A 26,295-nucleotide genomic window follows, 5' to 3' on the forward strand; every position below is an offset into this window, starting at 1 on the left:
TTTCAATAAAAAACCGTTTATCGTTTTATTAATTTCATAATTTTCATCCGAATAAAAAATTAAATTTAAAAAATGAAGAAAAAAAACAACGAAAACAACAACACTGAACGAACAACATGAATTGTTTCAATACAACATAAAACAGCGGTCCACCGCCGTTGTCGTTAAAAATATGTATTTCATTCAGCCATCAACGTATTAGATAGGTACAACTGTTAAAGACAGCAAAAATGTGCAAATTCGATTTCGCAGTGAGATTTAAGACGTCATTGCCATGATTCGATGTTGTTTAGATGTAGAAACATTTAGGGTGGATCAAAAAATGATTTTGAAAACATGGTATCGGACGACGTTTTGTTGAAATAAGGGAGAAATGGTAGAGGTTGGAAAGGTTAAATTTTGGGTTGACCGGTTCTTCGCTCATAGCTTGCAAAATACGAACGGAGGAGAGTTGATCGGCCAGGAGCGATTATAGAGTTTTCGAAGACGAACCAACTTATTGAAGAATTGTTTCATCTCTTCATCCTGAGGTGCTGTAGTTATGAAAAGAGCGGTCACTCTCAAAATCTAAGGATAAAATGTTCGAATAGAGAGGAGTCGAAGACTCCGGACATGTTCAAATGGGATCCAACAGTATTCTTACAAGCGCCGGTCCAATGCACAAACATGACATGTAGATAAGGGTGGTCCAAATTTGTATGAAAGCTTACTAACTTGTATCCCCTTAGCGATTCTGAAAACTCTTGACGAGAATCAAGCAAAGTGAATTTTCGACCACCCTAATGTATAAATCGTATTATAATAGAAGACGATGGGAAACGTCAAAACTCTTGAAATTGAGAGAACAGAGATTCTGTGGCTATTGCAGGGATTATTAGCCTTATCCCTGCAAATTGGCAGATTATGGAAGAGGGTCAGACTGGGCGAGATTTTGGTCTTGGTCTTGGTTCTGGATTTTGATTGAAAGACGGGTTAATCATCCATTTTCAAAATAAGAGCGGGCAGGTGAAAAGGAAGCTTCACTTGTAAGATCATAACACTTGGCTAACGCCTATAATCCCCTAAAGATTCACTTCGATCGATCCACCCTAATTTGAAACAAGATACAGCGAGCATTTTGCAATGGATAAGACATTACCCGCGAGAATATTATTTTGTTTCATCAATCATTTTTCACCGTAGGTCGTTTCTTATACGATTGCAAAATTTGATTTTATAATTATTCCTGTCAATTTTCAATCATTTTTTTTTTGCTCGATTCGAATTTTTATTATTTTTTTAATCCAAAATGCAACTTTGTACAACCACAGCCTAACTATCAGTCAGCCAAACGATTTATTGCATAATTTGCTTGCTTTACGATTTTTTTGAGTCGCGTAGAGGTGTAGCAAAAGAAAGTTAACTTTTTAATTGTGACAACAAAAAATTGATCGAAATCGGTGAAACAAGTTCAATTTGCATGGCAAAAGTTAAGCGCCCTAAGCACAACCACAGTCGCTTTTTGTTGAATGTTTTGCTTAATATGGTTGGGGCCTATCCATAAAGAACTCACAGAAGAATGAAGGGAAAAGTCTTCTACTGCATATGACTTCCCGGCCACGCCTCAAAATCTGCATATACTTTCTGGTGAAAGTTAAGTGCATTAGTAGATATCTCGCCTAAATGTAGGCTAGACATACATACGTACAAACATTCAAAGTATTTGGGATGAGTCATGCGAGTAAGTTCATGTGTGTATATCGATAACAGCTACCAAACACACCGGAGATACACAAATTATGAAGCTCGAGTGAACTTTAGGACGATAGACTAGAAAAATTCCTTGTGGCATTGTCTGTCCCGAGAATCGAACCCGGGTCATTTTGGTGGAAGGTCAGTACGTAACCACTGAGTCATCCCGTACGTCTATTTTTTCACCTAATTTTTGCTAGAAGAGTGAGGTTAGAGTTGACCGGGACGGTCTTGTTGAAAGCTAGATTGAAAAATGACTTACACATTGGAAGACCCGATTATAAGCAATGAATGTACAGGTACAGTGGCGGATTCTTCAAAATCGGTCGACTTATCTTGAAAGTATTCATTATTCATGTCAAAATGATACGAAAATGAGTGCGTTTAAATCCGTTTTCAAAGTCGTTAAGTCCTCAACGGTCAATGAAAATAGAGAACAGGTATGTCCGATCGGAAAATTCATCTTAAACGCACTTACAATCCTTGTCAAAATAATGTGAAAATGAGTACGTTTGATTTTCGGCCGGGCGGCCGATAGACCATACCTGTTTTACACTTTCATTGCTCAACATTGCTACTTGGTAGTTTATTCATTGATTAGAAGTGATCTTGTTCAATTGACCCGACTAACGGTAACATTTTAAGATGTCCAAGGCCAGCTTAGGTTGAATGATTCGGCGGTTGTCTTTGGACGTTTCTCAGTGTGAGTCTTGGCTACGCAAAAAATGCGTTAGCCCACCCAAAATCATACTAAAAGCCCTTCAATCGCATGACAAATTGTTTAGTTTAGTCCACAAAAATTTTGTCATTCGACAGTTGAAATTAATTGAAAACAGAAACACAACAATGAAGAAAGAAAGAAAAAAAACAACGAAACATAAACAATTGAAAAATTAATACTGTTACGCAACGGCAATACAACAACAACAGCGAAGAACAGCAAAAAAAGCGCTGCACGTAATCATGCAAAACGAGTTGCCTTTTTATTTTCTTTTTTTTTTCTTCTCCATTTGAACATTTCTTCATACCACACGTATTATTATGCGCGTTTCAATACTAAAAATGTTAAATAAAAGACGCGAATAGCTGGAAGTAAAACAAAAAACCGCAATCATATATTCCGCTAGTCGTTTAAAGAAGAAAGAAAAAAATTGGTAGAGAAAAACTACTCATAACATATACACCGTCGGTCGTTCCGTACCTCATCAAATACAAAAAAAAAAAATAATTTAAAGTTGATATTCCATCATCATCATCATCCAATGGTTTTATATTATAAAAAGAAACGCAAAAATAACATTCAGCACTGCTATATAGGTATACACCACACACATAATAATAACGCAACGCAAGAAAATCATAATAAAAAATCCAACAGAAAAGAAATTATATTTTCGAAAAAAAGAGAGTCACTGTGTCAGAGAACAGTTAGTTTCATGATTCTCTTACAATAATTTAATTGATTTGTTATATATGTACGGATCGTACAGAACACACACATACACACACGAGAGCATACATAATACTACAGTCGTGATTACGTGGGAAGTGGGATTTCGTTAATTGCACGCTGTGACGCAGATGCCGTAAGGGTTTTTCTTTCTTTCGACTAGCGCTTAATTAATGTAAGGGGAGAGTGTACATTAATTGAATAGAAATGCTTTTACCACCACTGAACAATAACACGCATAGTCATTGACTAGGGGAACGTCCACTCATTCTGGTAGCTCTATGGGAGACAAAGGATTTATCAGCAGCGGAACAGCTGGATTTATGAATGTTCATATGTAGATCTGGAACTAATCTCTTATCTTATTCTAACTAACCCTCTAACTCTAGCCGAGTTTTGTAGCACTAAAAGAGAACCTAAAGCCTCCTAGGACCTTCAAAAATGTGGATAGGCTTTGTAGCTAAAGATGAACTTTGTAACTTTGGAGAGCCTCCATAACTGTTAATAAGTTTTGTAATTTTGCATGAACTTTGTAACTTTAAGTATGGTGTCCTCAACAAAAAGTACTCCGTGAGAGAGCAAGCTGTCAAATAAACAAAGCAAAAGTTGAAAAAATTCAATTTTGTCTCTCACACGAAGTACTTTTTTGGTAAATGGAAATCAAGCATTAGATTGCCTCGTAACTGTTAATGAGCTTTATAAGTATGGATGAGCTTTGTAACTGTGGAGAGTTTCGTAACTGTGAATGAGTTTAGTAAAACCAGCTACACATAGCAACGCAAAAGAGACCTAACTCAAATTTTTCTTTTGTTATACTGTCAAACTTGACAGAAGAAGAAAAGAAAAATTTGAATTAGGTCTATTTTACGTCGCTATGTGTAGCTACAGTAACTGTGTATGAACTTTGTAACTTTGGAGAGCTTCATAACTGTTAATTAGCTTTATAACTGTGGATGAGCTTTCAAACTGTGTACGAGCTTTCTAACTGTGGATGAGCCTTGTAACTATGTACGAGCTTTGTAAGTATGAACGAGCTTTGTAAGTGTGGACATGCCTTGTATGTGTGGACGAGCTTTGTAAGTGTGGACGAGCTTTGTAAGTCTGGACGAGGTTTGTAACTGAGGATGATCTTTGTAACTGAGGATGATCTTTGTAACTGAGGATGAGCTTTGTAACTGTGGATGAGCTTTGAAATTGTGGACGAGCTTTGTAAGTGCGGACGAGCTTTATAAGTCCGGACGAGCTTTATAACTGTAGACGAGCTTTGTAAGTGTGTACAAGCTTTGTAAGTTTGGACGAGCTTTGTAAGTGTGTACGAGCTTTATAACTGTGGATGAGCTTTGTAACTATGTACGAGCTTTGTATGTGTGGACGAGCTATGTTTCGGAGAATTATTGGGACTCAAATTTAGTTTAGGCAAACTTATAAACCTAAATTTTGATCCTCTACTTTACCTCCTGCTAGCCAATGAAAGTATAAAAAAGGTTTTGCCAATTGGCGGAAATATCTTCAATGCACTCACTTATGTCAAACTAATATAAAAGTCTAAGAGCTTCAAAAATATGTACGTCCTTTGGGGTGACATTACACCATACCTGGTTATACTTTCCAAGCATATTCAAAGTACTGTGAAAATTTGGTTATCAAATTGAGAAACCGTGGCAGAGCCCGTTTTCAAGACTCAAAATTAGGAATTTTAATTCTCTCGAAAGTAGGCCCTGTTTTACTTACTACAAAGGAAAAAATCGAGAAAAATTGGTACTCACCGTCACGACTCATTCCTAACTTGAGGCACTTTTGCAATCGACAATACTGACATCTGTTTCTATTCACGCGATCCACGACGCATTGCTTATTTCTGGGACACTGATAATTTACAACAGAACTTTGTGACCGCCGAAAAAAACCTTTGCAACCTTCGCATGTGATGACACCGTAATGAACACCCGATGATTTGTCGCCGCATACTTTACATGGGATGATTTCGATTTGGGCTGAAAATAAAAATTGAAAAATGGTTAGAAATATGAGAGAAAAGCGGGTTAGGTCGACGCAAAATGGCTTCGGAGGAGAAAATCTGTATTTTAGGTCAATGATGCCTCGTCGATCCGATTTACATTGGTTATTTGTGTACCTGTTTTGGACGATTGATTTTAGGCAATTTCGCGGATTGTAGGCCGAACGAAGTGAGGCTTACAAGCGAAAGTGCCTTAAATCAACCGTCCCAAACAGGTGCACATGTAAGTTTTCATGCAGAGGGCCGGAACCACGAGAAAATTCGAAAAATTGCCCTCATTTTCGGCCCCGAAGCATGAAAATAAAAATATGACATGATCCGTCATGATACAGAAGTGTATGTATGTCTTACTCATTTATTGATATTTACTGAAATTTCCCAAAAATTTACCGAAGTCTGCAAAAAATCCACCAAAAAATAAATTCAGCAAATTTCAGTAAACTTCGATAATTTGTGGTACATTTCAGTAAATTCGATGAATAAATTTACCAATAATAGGCCCCTGGTGCCACTTCACTACGTACTTTACGTAAATCACCAAGTTCTACAAATTTTCAACTGTTCGCTATCCATCTCTCCACTCTACCCATGTCTACGATATGGGTAGCCTTGTCAAAGATTCGCTAGTTGATGAATATTATTGCTGAAAACAGACGAAGCATTGAGAATCTGTTTCGATCAAATTTTTCATTGTTCTAATGTCACTTTAGACATTTAACGAAAACCATAAAAAATTGATCGAAACAGATTCTCAATCCTTCGTCTGTTAACATCATAACTTCACAATCGCTAACAAATTCGCCATTCACTTGAGAGCTTTCGACCTGTCAACTGGAACGAAACGAACATTCTCACTACTGATACCTAACGATTGTGGCAAATACTCGCATATTTCACAGGGCGTAGATTCTACTAGCGTTTGTAATTCTAACTGTAGATACACATAACAACGCGAACTTGACATAAAATTCTTTTGTTTTCGGGTCTTTTCCAAATGTTTTGAAATGTCAAACTTTCGCAACGTTGACATTGTGTATCTTTGTATATTCAGTAGAATTCGTAACTTGACAGTTTGCTTTGGATAAAATTAATAAGAACTGTCAAGTTACGAAGAAGAAGAAGCAAACCCGCAAAGTACTTTAGTTGCGTAAAGATTCAATGTCATTATCAACAGCTTTCAATTTTCCATTGCAAGCAAGGAAAAGCATTCCAACCTGACTGTAACAAATTCCGTTTAGTTTGCATTTCATTTCATTTATTTACATGTAGCCCAATCTATTACAATTAATATCAAATATTGTAAACATTAGTAAAATTATCTGTCTATTTGCATGTCAACATTTTATATTGCAAACCTACACTCTTATTTCTGCACATCAAAATAAAATATCAAAAAAAAAGAAAGAAAAAAAAACGGCACGACGGCGATAGAACGAAGATAATTGCAAACCTGACCTAGTGCAATGTTTTTCTTGGTGTGTATGATGTAATCTTGTGTATGTTCCGTATATTTCGCATTGTAGAAACGTTAATTAGAAATGATAAAACGGAAATGTTTCGATCATTTACATGTGGTTGATGTTTGGTGAAGAAAATCTGAAGTAAAACCGTGTGGTGGACATTTACCGGTCGTATGATTATGGTGAATTTCACTATGGGGCAAGTGCTGAAGGCATCGTTTCGCTACACCCCTATTTTTTTCGAGTGTCAGATATATGCCTTTTGATGATTCTCTGCTAAGAGTAAATACACAAAGAGAGGAAATTTCGAATCAAATTACGTAAAATATGTGGTCCCAACATGAAATACGAAATGTTTGGTCGTTGGTCCTCTTAATTAAGTGGACCAAAGCACTCCAAGCAAAAGTGCTTCGATTGACACCTGACAAATAGACATTACTATTTTGTATGAAATTTTATCCACACTCTTTGTGCAGTGTAAAATTTTGTATGCAGCACTGTCAGTACCCTATTTAGAGAACTACTTTTGCTTGAAGTGCGTTGAGTGGACAAATTGAACTATCAAAAACGTACGCGCCAACGTAAAATCGTACAAAATGTCTGACGAGAGGAACCGCTTATCATTTTTTGTGGTTCTGATTAGTTCAAAGAGTAGACAGAGACTAAAGGGTGAGAGTGATTATTTTCTTGCTCAAAACTTAGCTTTAACCTGAGTATAAAATGACGATGGTTCTCAAGCTTAGTCCGTACTTTACTCCGTTTACTAACAGTTTTCAAAAAAAGAAAGGAAATGAAAACTAATCGCTCTTTTCAGTGTAGCGTAAACGGAGTGAAGTACGGATTAAACACAGTATCTCCGCCACTGTATTGAGAATTACAGTTAGATAAAACGATTAGGTGACAAATTTCGATTTAACCAATCTGAATCACTCGCCGAGAGTGCTAAATGAAGAAAACACTTTAAAATTTTTAGATGTTCTCACGCACTTACGCCAATAGGTTTCTTCCAAGAAAAGGTTAAGCCGGTTAAGCCGGACCAAATGAACCGAACACGAACTGATGTCATCCATAGAACCATAACCACAACTTATTTTTCTTTGTTATTTTGATAATTGCATTGTTAATAGTGTTGAGGTTATGGCTCTATGGATGACGGTTTGACATTTCATTTCACCTTGAAAGAAACCTATTGCTCTACGTTTACATGACACTTTGTTTGACAATTGAAAAGAGACGGAGTTTTCATTGTTTTAACCCAACTGTCTCTCCGTCTCTTTTTATTTGTTTAAAAGCTCTCCGTCGACTTTTTAACAATGGAAAGTAAGAGTAGCTTCCATTGTTTTATCGTAACCGCAAGAACAGTCACAATTTCATCTATAGGAGCTTATATGCTCTCATTGCAAACATAAGCTGGTTGTATCAGATAGGATGGAGTTTCATCATAAAATTGAAACGAAACCCAATTCACGACACTAATAACTTCTGAGATAGGAATGTTAAACTGAAAACAATTTTTGCATTCGCTACCCGAGTGATCTGCGTCATCCGATAATATTACACATTGGTGAACATAGCTCTGCGTTGGATTATTTGCTTTGTTTTGCCGTGTGAGTTGAAGTTCTCGCCTTCCCCTTAAGCTACAAACTTTCTACACGTATAAACAACAAATACCCCAGCAAGACAATATTTTGTTTGTTGCAGTGAGAAAATGCAAAAAATTGATTTTTGGCGAGACAGGAATGCCGCATTTTCAAGCCGCAAGCAAAGAAAAATGGATTACGGAACAAGACTTCTGGTCTTGCAAAGGGTTATCTTTCTTCTACACGGGAACGTCAAATTTCCTAAATGATTATCTAAATGCAGAAAGGGGACGTGTCGAATTAGCGAATTATAATAAAAATGAAATTTTATTGATCAAATTTTGTTTCAAATAGTCTGATGATGTTCTTTCATCTGAAGTATCAAAAAAAACGTCATTTTTATTATAATTCGCTAATCGTACACGTCTCCTTTCAGCATTTAGATTTTCAAATAATAATTGTTGTCTAGATCGACACGTGTCATTTTAGCCCTTGCGCCTTGGGCTACAAAATTTGGCACAAGTCAAAAGCTTCATTTGACGGCAGGTACATAAAATCATTGTTTGTAACAACAACGAATAAGACACGAATCGTATCAATAAAACGATCACATTTTTCGCTCAACTTGTAATTTAAATGTAAATGAGCAATTAAAGTGAATCGTTCCGAAGAAGTGCCTACACGTAAAATATGCAACTGAAATGGTGTTACAATACAAATTATTGTGTGCAATTTATTAATAAATAAAAAAAAAGTTCTTCATTCGTTCATTTTACTGATTCACGTGGTGTCAGTGAACTTGCATCGGTCATTTATTTGAACGAAAATGATTTTCGGGCTAAAAATCACGTTCCTCAAAACAAATATTTTTTTTTTTTTTAGCAACTGGAACATAAGAAACAAACGAAACGATTTTTGTTTACCATTTGATTTTTTGTTCGTTTCATTTTGTTTTGTTTTGAATGACTCGGTGATTAATAAAATATTTTATTTGTGCATGTGTTTCAAATTAAATTCTTACAACAACAAAAAAAAAAACTCCGAGCGTTATTGGCGCTGTATAGTGCCCGATAGTAAACTCGTAAGAATTTGCCAATTTCCAAGCGAAAAAAAATATTTAAACAAAATTGTCTAGGAATTCTGCTGTGCTTTGGCAATACGATTCAAAGTCACGATCGTTGAGCAATTAATCGATTATACTCATTGTTACGAAATTTATTGTTTTGCTGATTTAACATTGGCACGGAGTGTGGATAGGTATAAAGCTTTCTTGGTTTTGCTTTTATTTCAATTGCAATCGATAATCGATCTGTGTAAGTTTATCTGATATAATGCATCACAGTCAATCATTTTTCATTGAGATCGATGTGTAAGATGATTGCAGGAGGAAATTTATTGCAAAATCATCTCAGAAGATCTCAAACTCAAACTGATCTGAATGGAACTATAATCACCAGAAATCAGTGGCGCCAAGTATATAGGGGAAAGGGGGCAACTTTCTACCATGAGAATTGAGATGACAATTTTAAAATTTCTTTGAGGAGTAGCTTCCAAAACAGATCTGTAATCTTGATCACCTTGACCAACAGCTAGAAATTCGTGGACTTCGAAAAAAATGCAGAAGAAGTTTTTGAGGTTCTAGTTGCTAATTGTCCATTCACTCCATTCATTGATAGGATAAAGGCTGATAAAACCCGCAAGAATAATTTTCCCGTGCTGTCTCTGTGTAGATTCCTTTTTATTGCTTTCTTACAGGACAGCCTCTGCTAGACCACGCCACTTAAGCTGTATCTAGAATCTAGGTGTTCATTTCCTAAACGAACTCTGTGGATTTCAGAAACACAGACCACAAAGACTGCCGAAATCAGAAAGCGAGCTATAAGTTACTCGCTACTCAGGTTGAGAGCTGGGAAAGCTCCATATTTTTTCCGTCACGTCACAAAACGAACCGAGTTCAGCTTTCTGTGACAATACCGAGTCAGAGGGGGAAAAGTGATTTGAAAAGTAGCTAACATTGCGTGACCACATTCTTTATGAACGTATAGTTCTGCCATTCCCTTTACTGTACAGAAACATTATTCGTTCCAACTGTGTTATTATCAGGCCCGGACTAGCCATTCTGTGAATTCTGGCCAGCCCTGGCTCTTAGCTATAATCTATTTGGTAGCGCTGACTGCTCGTTTATACTAATGGAATGAATGGATCAAGTAGTTTGAACATAGAAAGAAAAATCAATGCCCACACTACCTACGTCGGCATTGCCAATAGAATTATCTCCGGAAAATCATTTCCTTCTCATTTCCAACTTTTTAATTGATTTCATCTGGTTCTACAAAAACCACCATCACACGCATCGCAGCAAGATCATTAGACCGACTTCGCCTGTCATAACACATTTTTAATGTCCGGCTTTTAACTTATCCAACATAAACTGACTTATATCATCAACAAAGCGACGATATTTATAGTCCCTATGCTATACCGACGTCACACCATTTTCAAAGAAGCCAGCAGCAACATTACAGAAACATATCATAACAACATTCAGCCCGAAAAAGCGAAACGAACAGAAAAATTTGTGAAATTTCACTCTGCTAGAAACGTTGAACGAAAAAACAATATTCGTCTGTCTAAGCACGACCAGCGCGAAAATGTAATATTTCGTTGTAATATGCCAAGAATAATGTGTCCAGCTCGGGACAGAAAAAGTAATGTCTATAAATTGCTCGATGTCATTAACCCGACACAGAATTTTCGATTATAACCCAAACATTGTGTACGAACGAGAAGTGAGTGTCTCAGAATCGCTGAAAAAAAATTGTGTGTTCGTTGAACAGACACTTTAGTGTACACTCACTACTCAGTGAACATTACTCCAAGAATATAATTACAATTGATTGATGGAATACCGTAGGATGGCCAATCGGGTGTTACACTGTGTGTATAATCGAACCAGTCTTTTGATTGTTATTATTCGCAGTATTGTAGACCGCCACTGTCGCATATTATAGCGATGAATGCATAGGAACAGGCATGGACTGGTTATAAGTATATCTAAGGAAGTAGCTGAGAGGCGACACAATTAGTGACTCTTAGGGCGACAATGCAATTTCCAACTTTTTTCCTAGGTAACCATACAATTTTTCACAACAAAGGCTTTCGAAGTTTCAGCGGAGGGTAGAAAATGACTATTTTCTGGCGTGCGTTGTGAAAAATGTTTTTCATCCGTGTGGCGTGAATATCCTCATTTTCTCTACTTAAATACGGTTAGAAGATGGCCCTTTTGACGTTCACTCTGATGACAGTTCAGAGGAGAAAATTTGTATTTTCTCACCTCTTCTTTCTTCCATGGCGTGAACAAGAGTTTTTTTTCTCACTCTTTGCAACTGTCACTTTGTTTTGATTTCGACAAATGTTGAGACAAAGAGCTAGTAATTCTTCGTTCAAAATTATATGATCTGTCAAAATTTGCACAGTGAACTTCACCCGTCATTACTGTCCGTACTCAAATTGATGTGCTTGGTTCGTTTCGATGAAAAATTATGTGTTCCGCTTGGGGAGGAATAGGGAATTCGGCATAAAAAATTTTACTCACTCAAAAGGTCAATAGAAAATGACATTTGTTTTGATGACATTTTCGGTGTAGAAAATAGACATTTTCTCCACCGAAACTGTCACTTCGCTTCGCATTGGGCGCAAACTTTCGCTCTTGTTGGAATTTCCAATTTTCTTCCCGAGAGGTTAACAATTAACTATATCGGTCATTGTCCGGAGATATGGTAAGTACGGGCCTGACACATTACATTCTACAAACCAAAATTAGCAATGCAAAAAATGCTCAGAAAATAATTATTTTTTTGGTAAATTGTCACAATTAGCATAAATTCGTTATTTACACCACGGTAGCTATCGCAGTTATGACGTCATTCTCTTTTTTTTGACGACCGCTTAATAAGTTAATGAGTTACACACCGCGAAAAATAAACAGGGAAATTTTTTTTGTTTCGTTCCGTATTTTAATTCATTTTTAGAAAAGCAAATAAAACAACAGGTGTAACCTTTTGCAGCGCTAAAAATGTCAATGACATTTTGAGCTTACATTTTTGAACGAAGAAAGTATGGACACAAAACGATTCGTTGTAATTATTCTGCCTTATCACTAATTAAACAAAAGTCACGAAAATAAAATTGCTTGAACGATAAAATCATGTTTGAACGTGTGTGATGACGGGGTGGCTCAAGTCGGTAGAATATATGCGGAATATGTGAGTTGCTAATTGAAAGATGATTAATTTCATGGCTGGAAATTCAAAGTGATTTTTTCGAATGTAAAGTGCGAAAATATCAAGACATTAACAGGTTCGGCAACTAAAGAAAAGATTCGAGTCGAGTGGTTCGTGAACTCAAAAAATGTTTGTCAAAGGACGAAAAGACTACGAAACAGGTTGATGGTCTCCTATCTAAGGTCCTACGTAATGTATTATACAGATTTCTCACTGAACCTTTTAGAACATTAATTCGCGAGTCATTTTCGTCGGTTGAAACAATGCAGAGAGTTTTATGCCGTTTTTACCAAGGTTCCATATGAGGATGAATTTGTGTTCATATCTCCAGCCTACATGTAGGCGAGATATCAATTTATTCACCGTCAAGTTAAGTTAATTGCATATTAAGTGTTAGGTTCTGTATGACCTTGTCGATACTGTTATGCTTGTAGGAATGTCATTACGCGAGAGAACTGTGCTAATTTTACAAAATTTAATTGAGACGAGAAGAGTTGAGACAAATGGCAATTACAGACAGTATTGCGTCTTATTTAACTGTAGAGTGTAGTAGATGGGTGGTGGGTTTGGGAACAACAAGAAATAATTCTCCGTTGCTCCTTATAATTTCTCCGAAAATTAGAAATTAAAATGTCCAACAACTCATACCTCTGATGGAATTAGCTGCCTTCTTATCATGCTCCAAACCCGAAGCATTCGCCAGCATTGATGTGATACTCGTTCCCGAACTGCTCGTACTCTGTATCGACGGCGGTGGCGTTGTACTGTCGGCTATTTCCTGATTTCCATTTCCCACCGACGAACAGATGGTCGTAAATGTCGTTGCGGTCGATGCTGGATGCAAATGCTGCGAACCGTCCCTGGATGTGGACAGTTGACTTCGCGAAATCGTTGTGTCATCGGGCAGTCTTAATGTACTCGTAGGCGATACTAAATTACTGAGTCTTATGTCGACAGATGTCGACGGGTTCAAGGTACGATTGGTAGCATTCGGGCGTAGTGATTGTTGTTGATGCAAATCAGGCGGTGGTGAATACGATACTTTAATGTCTTTGATGTCAATTGCACCCAAATTGTTGCGGTTAGGCTGTGAATGATGTTGCTGTTGTTGTTGTTGTGGCTGCTGTTGCTGCTGCAGCTGCTGTTGATGTTGATTATATCGTAGCGAACTAAGCTCGTCCAGAAAGAGTCGATTATGGTTCGTGTTCACATTTCCGTTGGTTAGTTTTTGTACTTCGCGTGGGTTTTGTTGAAGTTGATCAAGATGGGTTGCGGCTGTAGCTGCCTTGAATTTTTCATTCCAATTTTGGCTGAGAAAATCGGAAAATTCGTTTTCCATGTTTTGTGTCACGGTTTTATTTTCGAACAGCCCGCAAGGGTTAAGTGGGATAGAAAAGTCTTATACACTGATCGGTCATTTTATTTAACAGCTCAGCAGCTTTGAGCGAAATTGTTTTTTTATTTTGTTGTTTTGTAGAAGTTTAATGTTTTCACTTCAATTGCACTTCAGTTGGTTTCGAGATTTTTTTTTTTAACTATTCCGGAGCGTATTAAAGTCGTTGCCCGATATTCAAAGCAAACAAACAAAGAGATTGAGTTACATTGAGTTACATTGAGTCTTATTGCAATAAGCACCAAGGTTGGACCGTCTTTTGCCGCTTGTTCGCATGGGTCAATGGACAAGATTATTTAAGGAGGAAAAGCATGATTCCTAACATGTCCCAAATATGTGTCGCCGATTTCGTCACATCAAATGTTCAAAATCAACTCACTACACTTGGGTCACTTGGTGTCAGAACAAAGCCTTTTTCCCCTAAGATCTTACTGTCCATTCATCAAAAAGCAGTCCAGCCTTTAGAATTGAAAAGATCTAGAACAAAAAAACTGAAAAATCGACTCGACACACTCATTCGAGTGAAGCACAATAAATGAAACCGAAAGCTAAATGAAAGTTCAAGTGCCGTTCAAACCAAAGCTACCGGACAGCAGTAGCAGTGACTTTGAAATGAACTAAAAAAATGATTGAACCCTAATTTGAATGGGTGAGGTGTGGGCGATAAATGAGATTGCTGTCTCGGTGATACATGAACCAATAAAACATTTTCAATGGGATTTGTTTCAAGGACGTTTGAAATGTCATCCATGGTAAGACATGTCATTCACGATAGCAGAAAATCTCAGACAAATGAAGGACTGAACGAAACGTAAGTGAGGCTACGTCTGAAAGATGATCTACATGGGTCTTACAATGAATCAAACTGTTAAAATTGATTGCAAATTTTATTGAGTGGACTGCCGGTCAAAACGACCACACGTTAAAATTCTGACACGAAATGACTAGTTTCTAGACGAATTCTTAGACTCGTTCTACGAAGTTTAAGGACTATGAATGGGAATATTTTTGGTAATCGATAAATTACAACTCTAGGAGCCTCAAAATCAAGATGCGCTTAGGGAGCCGAAATTATCGATGAATATAAAATCTAGGAGCTATCGCCAAATTAAAAGACTTTTTGAATGGGAGCCGTTAGACAGGTGAAGTCATTATTTGACGAAGTTTTCTTCTAATCATTTTCAATCGAGACATCTTATACGTTTGCTCGATAAAAAATTAAAATTCTCTGTAACCTCACTGGAACCCAGTGCACAGGTTTGTCTATCTTTTCGATAAACCCTTCACGCATAACTTAAAAAAAATGGGAAAAAAAATCAGCAACAGCCCCGGATGTCCGGATAGAAGAAACAGATCATCTGATCCCAATTTTACCGCCAAAATGTTTGTCCTATTTCATGACGAATCGTTTCACTCAGCCGAAAGAGAAACGACACCTTGGCTGTCCTGTTTACACTAATTTAACTAACAACAACAAAATAACTGAACGAGCAAAGGAATGTGCATAACTAGTGAATAATTGGGAAAAATGAATTTAAAAAAAATGGTTGTGATGATGGTGGTTGATTTAAAGCGCCCGGTTCTTTTCATCTCGGTTGTCACTTTTGTATCGGGTTCATTTTTGGTTTACGAAAAATATTTAAATTTTCTTCCGTTTGCAACAAAAAAAAAACGAAAATTGGTTCGTAACAGTCTAACAGTCCGAAAAATAAGGCACACGAAGTGGATTCTTTTATCAAATTTTATCTATTTGCGAAATTTGTAATATGAAAAAACAATCTGACAGCCAATGTGTACTGTCTTCTCGCGTTCAAAAACCCGCGTTTTCAGACTCGATTCTTCTTTTTTTGAGTTTTAAATGTGTACCGTCATTCACAGAAAAACTACAGTTTCATAATGGCTTTATAACGAAGAGAAGAAAAAAAAGAACATTTTTTGGTTTTACTACAATAATTATTATCATTTTCGGTCGGTCGGTCCGTATTATATATGTTTTCTCTCTTCATTTTTACAATATAATTTTTCGGCTATACACATCTACCGTACATAATATATATCTCTCGGTTTAAGATATATATTCTATATAACACAACATGTTATTACAATAAAAATGATGAATTGTTATTCCTATGTACATCAGTCAAGTCATATGTATTTATAACGAGTTTAGAATACAAACACGAAAAAAAAAATTCATTTTTTTTAATCACAAATGTAATATTTTCTGTTGGTTTGCGTGCGCGATCACGGTGTCAATGAACTTTTTCATTCGGAATATATATAAAATATTTGTGTACGTAAAATTTGTATTTACTCGAAAATACGATTCACTGAATCTTTTTTCTTATTCGAAAATATTTCGGTTTTTTTTGCTCTCTTCACTTTGCATTTTCTTTGGTCATTTAATAACCCGAACTTTAATAAGTAAAGAATTAAACAAGGAACACATTTCGGGGTGTGTTATCCGAATCGGTATCGTTGTAATCCTCTTATATACCCATTTCGGTAACAATGGTTTTTGATAAACGTGGTTGGATGATGGGTTTCGATTAATTTTTTTTTTCTATTTTTTTTTTAATCCGGATAAAATGGCAAACTATTTATAGAAAATAATAACAACCGAAAAAAACAAATGAAACACCAAACTGTATACGGTTGTCGATGGGTTATGAAGGAATTTATGTTTTTTTTAGAACATAGACAAATTGAACGAAAAATAATTTAACAAAAAAAATGATAATTTAATCACAGGCTAAAAACACTCGCGACGATACCGCATCACACACACAATACACATTGGAGCGACATGGAGACTAAACAAGACACGACATGAAATGAATATTTTTTTTCTTCCAATTTTCTTCTTTTGGATCCTGTTAAATACATATGGGAGAAACTCTGATTTTTTGTATTTAAAACATTTTTTCCTTCCTTTCTTTTCACGGTTTCGTGTGTGTGTTGGTGTGACGTATTTTATGTACAAAAAGAATACACGGGGAAGTAAAACAAGAAAGAAATGAACGACCAACGAAACGAACGAAAAAAAATTCTTTTCTTCTTTTTTGTCGAATATAAAAATATTTCGCGACTATCTGGAAGTAGGAAGCGATTCGATTCAACGGTACCGCCAACACTGAGATACACAGTACATTGGCCACACATATACCAGCGGACCAGCTGAGAGCGCGATGCGCGAACCCCACGACCCGTGCGCATGTGTGTATTATTGTATTATGGTGTATAGGAGCCACACACAGACTATGTGTGCTCTGCTGGTTACATTGACATGGGCGCGGGTATCATTTGCGACTTACGTTTTTTTTTTGACTCGTCTTCATAAACGCAATAGTTAGGCTTTTCTATTTGGAGTTTCACTCGTATGAGCATACACTCCAGAGCGATTACTACACACGTACATTGCGAAGCTTATGTACTCAGGAGTGTGAGGGAAAATGATGTTTAAACTCAATGTAATCACTGCACAGATGATGGTATCTCAGAGAGCGGTAATGCAGATTTTTATTTAGAAGGCTGGAAACAGCTGATTTTGTTTCTATTGACATTTGGCTGACGGAAAATAAATTTTGTTTTCCAAGAGCTCTTAAATGTGCACTCGAAGTTAGCCAATGTTCACCATTCTTTTAACAGCAGTAAATGCAAAATTGTCAAAGAAAGAAAATCTGATGGTCCGTCCGAACTATAAGTGAATTGGTAATTTGAAAAGGGACCTGGCTGGCATCACTGAAAAATGTTTGACCAAGTTTACCTCAGTGTTGCCAACCAGAATACTTTCAAATGACTAGACCATTGGTAATTTGAAAAGGGACCTGGCTGGCGGCACTGACACATGTTTAACAAATTTACCTCACTGTTGCCAACCGGGATCCTTTCAAATGATCTTTGGACTGGCAGCACTGACAAATGTTTACCTCAGTGTTGACAACCAAGTCACTTTCAAATGATAAGACCATTGGTCTGACAAAGGGATCTGGCTGGCAGTATTGATAGAAGTTAAAGCAAATTTACCTTAGACAATTGCTCATTTGAAAAAGAATCTGGCTGACAGCAATGAAAGTGTAAAACAGGTATGGTCGATCGTTCGCCCGGAGGACAAAAAAATTTGATTTACGCACTTAAACGCACTCATTTTCATATTATTTTGACATAGTTTATGAATGCGTTTAAGGTGAATTTTCCGATCGGCCATACCTGTTCTGTACTTTCATTGGCTGACAGCACTGATAGATGTTAAACAAAATGTAACCCAGTGTTGCCAACCAAATTCCTTCAATGACTAGAAGACCATTGGTCATTTGAAATGGATCTTGCTGACAGCACTGATAGATGTTAAGCAAAATATAACTCAGTGTTGCCAACCCGTTTCACTACATAGCAGTAGTAATGTTCAGACTGAAAATCGGTGCACCATCAAATTCAATGAAATTCTGAACTTTTGTCTTTGTTTTTCATTCATTTTTGTACCCCACTCAGTCAGTCATTGTGTGCGCGCCACTGTCAATTGAAATCAATCGTATTACAATACAAATTGGAATAAGTTATTTATTAATAAATATTAAAAGTTGACGCGGCGCTCTGCTAGAACAATTGAATGTTTCTATAAATAATATACGAAAAACGAAAGACAACAAAAAAAAAATCGATTTACAGTTTTGCATTCAACAACAACACTGAAAATTCCATTTTGCTGCCTAAATTGACACATGTCACTGGCATCGCATTATTTCCGTCTATGAATGGAGTATTTTCGTTTCGATTTTAATTGTTTCGTCTGTACATATGAATACATTACACGACTCTCTGGTTTTATACTGAGATGGTGATAACGAAATCCATATTATATACACAAACACGACGAAAATACACCAAAAATGTAATCATCATAATAATAAACGCAACCACACAACATCTTAAAGGCATTACACTTCTCCTATCGTGTGTACGTACGTATACATTTGGTTGTTCTCCTCCGTATAAATGACACACAACACACACCCGCACTTTATACCTATTGTCAATGGGTCGTTGACCTAAACGAACACCACCTTACACACAGAAAAATATCACACTTCGGAGATTGTTATCAAATTTTATTGATAAAAGTTATCAGCGTATGTGGACGGTTTTATTGCTGAGAGTACTTTCTTCACGAAAAATGAAAAAAAAGGAAGACGAAAAAAAAATGAGAGAGAAAGAGAGAGAGTAAGTAGCTATGTGGAGGGTTGGAGAGTAGTTGTCTTATTATTATATGTAGCGTGTCGTTGACATTTTGTATTTTCTCCGCTGAATACCGGCACACGGACCGCATTTTTAACTAAAGAAATTTTTTGTTTTTGTTTGGTCAAGTTGAATTTTATATGCATACACTGGCTGTAACCACATAAATTACCAACACCCATTTGACCGATTACCAGCTGGTACGCGGTATAGTATTCGTTAAACGCTCAAACTTTTTTAATTAAATTAAAATCTGATTTTATTTAAAAAAAATCTTTGCAACGAGCCGAACAGTCCGTTTGATCTGGAATTTCCAATTGTATCCCAGAAATCGGTAAAATTCCCATTTAAAATGTTTGTCGATTTATTTCACTGGGTTTGCGGAACGTAATCAAAATTCCAGATCATACGGACTGTTCTGCTTGTAGCTTGTAAAAATAATCAAATTTTAATTAATTTAATTGGAGAACTCGAAGCATTTTGTGACTCTAATTCGTCCGGTTCGACCACCGGTTCGGTACTTGTTGTGGTATTGTCGTTAATGAGCTGGCAGGTATTACTGACGGTACAGTTTGTATATGAAATGTCAACCTAACAAAAACGAATATTCGAAAAAGTAATTTTTTCTCCACTGAATACCGGCACACGGACAGCATTTAACTAAAGAAATAATGTGTTGGCTTTGGCTGTGTTTTTTTCTCTTTATTTTAATTGTTTTAATTGCTGCGGTGTTCTTATCAACGATAAAAATCCGAAAAAAGAATAAATCCAACGTCAAACGCTAAACACTCTGAAATTATGTTGATGTGGTGTGTTGTTCGGTGTGTTGGGATTCCATGTGGCCATTAAGATTTAAATCACGAAATCTATATATGCGCGGATTCATTCTTTTTTGTTTGTTTGCTTTTAAAGGTGACGGTATGTCGTCATACGATTTGTGGATTTTGTGCAATTTAAGGTGATATGGATAATACGTCGCTCGGGTATATATAAAATCCATCATAATGCACACAACAATCGAATTTCTTGTTATCTTTTTGTATGCAATTTGATTATCAGCTTTTCAATCAAGTACGTATTGTTGTATCGTTTCGACACAATGTTTACGCAAAGTCTGTTCATCGCACAGCGAATTCAATATTTCGACGATGTTTAACACCACAATCAGCATTTATTAATTGTTTATTGGTAGTTGGTTGTCCTGTGTTATCGACAGCAACGACAAAAGTGAACGGGGATCTCGGACTAATGAAGTCTTATTATAGCGAAATGTGCGAAAAACGGATGAAGTAAAAGATTTTCCTTCAAACATAAGGGATTGTAAACAAATGACGTCACACTTTTGCAGTGCTGTCATCAGATTAATATCACTCGACAAGCAAGCATTTTTCTAAGTCAATAGTGGGGGTAGAACACACTATTAACTCTAAATTATGCATACTTGTCGAGTTATTAGCGATTATAATTTGATGACATCACTGAAAAAGTAGACAATTTAAGCAAGTGAAGTAACAGATTGAATGATTACATCGCGACACTTCTGACGTTTTCAAACGATTATAATCGACGATTGAAATTTTTCAAAAGTAGACTACACTTTCTATGCATATAACATGTCAACTCAGTTTTCTATTGATCTCAGCGACTTAATAGGATTGATCTAAAAACAACAAAATTTATCCGGATTTCAGAGTTACAGTCGACGTCAGTGAAATTTAGACACTCACAAAAACAAATACGGATGAACTAGTTACTGGTAGTGTTGTAAAATCGTTATGTAAACGTAGTTTTGTTTGTATGCGTATAGCAGCTGAAAAACAGCTGAAACAAATTAAGATTTGAATTTTACTGACAGTGAAAGCACTGTTGTCAAAATCAAATTAAGTTTTTTATAGGAAGGCTATGCTGATTGATTGGTGAAAAAGGATACCTTTCACACATTGAAGACCTTGGACAGTTAAGTATTTGACACCAACATGAAAAAACTAAATTTTGAAACCTCCTGAAACCCTGTACTTCCATCTACGGAGTAAACATGAACTAGACGAGCCAATCTTAATCTATAGTTAGTGAAATGAGGGATGTTCAGGGCACAATTGTTTTTCCTTCGGAATGGGGTAGTTACAGATAGTTTCAAGATTGTGGATCTTATCTACCTGTGGAGGTTTTTCCTTCCTCGCCAGATAAGCTTTACGATAAGTAACAAAAGTATGGAGTGAATTTGTGACAGCTACTTAAATGTTGATCTATAAGACTATTCGTAACGGACGTGCATACAAGCATGGGAATAAGCCATGCATAAAAAAATTGAAGACGATGGGGTGTGAAGGAAAAAAATATCGAAAGTTATGTACTGATAAATCTGAAATCTGTTGTCGATAACGGATAGCAGATGGCGCTGAGGCATCTGTGGCAGCGCCATCTATTATCCGTTTGAAACGTTCCTAGACAAAAGAGAGTGTCAAATCGTCCATCATCCCTCGTAAAACGAATTTGATGTGAAGCTAATGATTTTCATCCGGTTTTATCATTCAGATCGGCCACAATTCTCCCTTCACTCGGCCAATGTTATTATTCAAATAATAAACGAATGACATCAAAGTATTATATCTATTCAATCAACAAAATCACGACACATACGATATTGAGCTGTGTGACTATGGCTTTATATTGCTGATGTATATGAATACGAACGAACGAAAAAAAAATATTCAACTTTCACTTCACTTGAATTTTGAATGCGTGCAAAGTTGAATTGCGTAACACACTTTTTTATAATTTTTTTTTTATTTTCGTATGTGAACTGTTGGTTGTATGATTGTTAGCGTTGATTGAATATTCAAATTTTTCATAGTCGAATGTGATGTCAGTTAGATGTAGTGTAGATGGTAGGGAACAATATGCGGTTTAGCAGTTAGTGGCCATTTTTCGACTATGCGAAATAGCTTTGCCATTGAAATGAAGGGGATGTTGTAAGAGGTCACGTCAGTTGAGCAGGTATTTTGTGAGAAAACAAAAATTTACTTAGCGAATCTGGCGAATATTGAAAAATGTTTCATGTCAAAGGGGCATCAAATGCTTGACTGATCCACAACCAGCATTAATTTTCGCGAATTTCATAAACGAATCGAAATTTTACGAAAGATCACCAAGTCAACAATTTTGACTCTAGAGAAGCACGTCATTTAGAGAACCATTTAGCATTCCATGAGCGATTCGTATTGGTTGAAATTGGTCACGTGTTCGCTTCAATCAACATAAATTCTGAATGGACTGAACCCATCCGTTTTGACATTTACAGTCGCGCACATAGAACAGATTATGCACACAATTGATGTGATTGAGTCAGAACCCAGTCCTATTATGTTATTCCAACGTCTGTCATGTATATCGTACATGCTCGACGTATAAACATACGAGTGACACGATGATATATAAATGTCAGACGTTGGAATATACATATCCGAAGTAAGGCAGAAATGAAGCTGTCTGCCAGCCATTTCATACATGCTGGACGTATGTTGACGAAATGTTTTATCAGTGTTTATGGAAATTTGACTTAAAGAAACATCGAAATCAGAATCTATCGAATTTTTGTCGGGCGTACCTGGTTTTCCAATTGAACTGAAATTCAGCGGGAACCTGAATATGAATTACCTTGATACATGGAGGCATTTTACCGACAACAGCCTTTGCTACAAGTGAGGAATATAACAAACTAACAGTTGGTTCAGTTATTTCATCATTTTCAGTAGTTTTCAAAGTCATCGCTGTTCCTCGTCAATAAAGAGTTTGAAGTTTATGATATTTTGGCGAAAAATTTGAATTCGCCATTTTAGATTTAAATTTTGCGCCAAAATATCATAAACTGGAAAGCATTTAACTTACTAGGTTCGTACAGTCAAGTATATAGCCAGCAGATGGACATTGCAAAATTGCTCTTAAGGTTGCTAATGGTATTATTTGACATGGTAAAAACCTCTATTACCCTGCTAGTTGCTTCGATTCTCATACGTCCACACGAACGGAAAATTTTGACAGATACATTTTGCGTCAAAATTTCATTTCACCCTTCACCGGCTGGTGGCATACTTCGCTTACGTCGATGACATTTAAAAATCTGGTAAATGTAAAATTGTGTTTTCTAAGGGACAGCACAAACGAGGCATCGAAAACGTGTTTTGGTCCAAGTTTTCATTGACAGATGCAGCAATCGCAATTTTCGATAGAGAAATTTCTAACTTTATTTGACAGTTTCGACATATTCGTCATGAAAACAAGGACCAAAACACGTTTTCAATGCCATCGTTTGTTTTCAGCCTAAAGTATAGTTTCCACTTAAAAAGAGCACTCCGTTTAGCCTCCGGCTACATGACAGTTGTAAATTAGAACAAAAGAACTGTGACGCAACCGGAGTGGAAATTGAATTTATTTCAATTTTTTAATCCGTTTACGTGACAGTTCCTTTGTTCTATTTTATAACTGTCATGTAAACGGAGTCTGAACGGAGTGCTCTTTTCAAGTGAAAACTATACTTAAAGATGCTTTCAGTCTCAAATAAATTCATCCGTTTACACAAAAATGTTCATCCGTGTACTTGACAGATGTGTTTTAACAATAGCGAAATTGTGAGGCCACACCTTTTCTAACACGTGCTATATTGTTAAAATACATCTGTCAAGTACACGGATGAACTAAACGGACGACTCTGAATTGGGCTATGCCTTTACGCAACGACGTATGCGAGTTTTCCAGTGCTGACGACCCAAGATTTTAAATATTTTCAATTATAAATCTTACCGAAATGCTAAATTTGCGCTACAACATACTACGTTTACACTACGTCGACAGTGTTTACATCGGATTTTTGATGTGCTGAATTGCTGTATTGGATAGTCACTGGACTAAAAAATTTCAATTTTGCTGATGCGAAAGTGACAGTTAATCTGATTTTATGAATGAAATTTGGAGGTGACATTACAGAAATTTGGCATTTGGTGTTGTTGTGACGAATATTGTCGCGTACACTATTGTGTGTAGGGTCAGTAAAGAAGAAGAAAACGTTTGACTGAAAACGAGCGAAAAGGGAAAGAAGAAAAGAACTTCAGTTTGGTGTAATGTATCAAATATGAAGATTTCGCCAGTCTTTGTTGCCATAGCAATTTTCACATACTTCGTGGATAGTGACATGCAATGTTATGGCAAACACTGCATTGCTTTTAAACGAATAGACGCGAATTTTAATTAAAATAAAAAAATGTTCGACCACATAACTATACACTCGTCTCCACATCGAAAATGTTTTTTTTAAAAAAATGAAAGCTTTAAAATGTCCAACAACTCATTTATATTGGAGAGGCAGAAAAAAAAAGCCGAACCTCTGTGCTGTTTAAACTTGTCCATAAATTATAAAAGTCGAAAATAAACTTTGAAATATAAACTTGAATGCAAAAAATCAACTGACTAATAAAATGCTCATGATTCCATGTTGTTGTATAACATAAATGTTAGACATTTGGTTATGGTATCAACGAACTTTTCAATGAAAAAGCAACTCGATTTTTATTTTTATTTTTTATTATTTCTATTTATTTCTACCCAGGTTAGCACTATAATTGAGTAGCGAGTCTATGTATCGCAGATAGACAAATGTCCTTGTATAGCTGTTTACACATGTAAATTGGTTGTAAAATAATTTTTTTTTTCCATCGCAATCAAAATTGTTTATAAATTATTGTGTGTGTGTTCGGCTGTGGCTTTATAAAAAAGCACTAAGAGATTCTGAATAATATTTATATGCAACATTGCGTAATGCACACTTTATATATATATATGAAACGTGCACGGTCGTTTTATTGCGATATGGCAAAATTGATGTTCATTTAATTAATTGTTAAAAAAAAATTCAGCTAATGTTGTACGCTGTGTACGTACGAATATATTCATGCAGGTATGTTATACGTATGAAGAAAAAAAAAATCATCGAAAATAATCTCTTGATTCGAATTCTAATGACTCGTTTGCCGCTTAGATACAAACATATTGCATAATCATCTCGGCGGGCTAGCAACAGAACTAGCCTTGTGCGCCGGTCAGTTAATTTTAGGTTCAACAGATGGCCGTAGATAGTGGTTGAGTGACGGATGGGCAAGTTTATTTATAAGTTGAATTTGTGCCTGTTTTAGTATTATACGGCTAGTATCAGTGCCTATTTCTAGGACATTTTGTTTCTAAAATTTCTGAAAGTTTCTTGAATTTCCAAAATTTCTAAAATAAGTTTCTGAAACTTCTCTAACATCTTTCTTAGAAATGGTAGAAATTCAAGAAACTTTTAAAACTTTTAGAACAAAAACTTCCTAAAAATATGCCCTGCCTGGTATACTGCAACCAGTATCCGAATTTTTACGAATATGAAACCTACTTTGTGCGCCGCTCATGATGCGTCATCTCTACATAATAAAACCGAAAGATCGTTACCTCGCTTCACTTAGCGTCACCTAGCTTCACTTAGTAAACCTAAGTCTCACCTAGCAATAGGAATAGGCTCACCTAGCAATAGGAACTCCCTTTCTCTGGAATTCCGATTCCCTTGGAATTAGAATTCTCTAAGAATCAGGATTCTCCAGCAATTGTATTTCGATTGTAAGAGGTAAAAGAGGTAAAACATTGTGTCAGTGTGGTTAGGAGTGTCAATGGGGTTAGGAGTGTCAGTGTGGTTAGGAGTGTCAGTGTGGTTAGGATAGAGGTGTGCACCGCCGATTTTACGCCGGCGCGCCGCCGATTTTTGGCCAAATTTTCGGCGCGCCGCCGCCGAAAAATATTGGCTCACGCCGCCGCCGCCGCCGGTTTCATTTTCGTCGCGCCGAAATTTTATACTTTTATTGCTTTCAGCCATTTTAATGGGCGGCAATATAAACTTAAACTGAAATATATATACAACAGTGTGTGCGTGATTACAAGGTTTTAGCAAATGTTTCTATCTCTTAATTTTTTAAGTCAGGTTGCTATATGCTGCTCAGCAAATGCACTTATTACTAATTACTTATTACTTATACATTTATGTTTATCAAAATCTCTTATTTGCGCAAACCATAGAGTTACACTCGAGAGTTGGCGTGATGGCGTTTTGTCGTTTTATCATCTATC

General features: G+C 36.3%; 1 protein-coding gene across 10 annotated transcripts in view; it reads right to left on the minus strand.

Annotated features, from left to right (window-relative positions):
• The window catches only part of LOC119083775 (probable nuclear hormone receptor HR3), a 126,043-nt gene that overhangs the window by 18,393 nt on the left and 81,355 nt on the right, over positions 1-26,295 (minus strand). For 5 of the 10 annotated variants that reach the window (XM_037193568.1, XM_037193570.1, XM_037193569.1 and 2 more), the window contains exon 2: positions 4,948-5,175. In XM_037193568.1, coding sequence (XP_037049463.1) covers positions 4,948-5,175 — 228 coding nt within the window. Of the gene's footprint in view, positions 1-4,947; positions 5,176-13,169; positions 17,065-26,295 lie in introns of those variants that run through there. The other 5 variants (XM_037193567.1, XM_037193565.1, XM_037193563.1 and 2 more) reach the window with 3 other exon arrangements.

This window comes from Bradysia coprophila, unplaced genomic scaffold (assembly GCF_014529535.1).
Source record: "Bradysia coprophila strain Holo2 unplaced genomic scaffold, BU_Bcop_v1 contig_70, whole genome shotgun sequence".
NCBI classification, from domain to species: Eukaryota; Metazoa; Arthropoda; class Insecta; order Diptera; family Sciaridae; genus Bradysia; species Bradysia coprophila.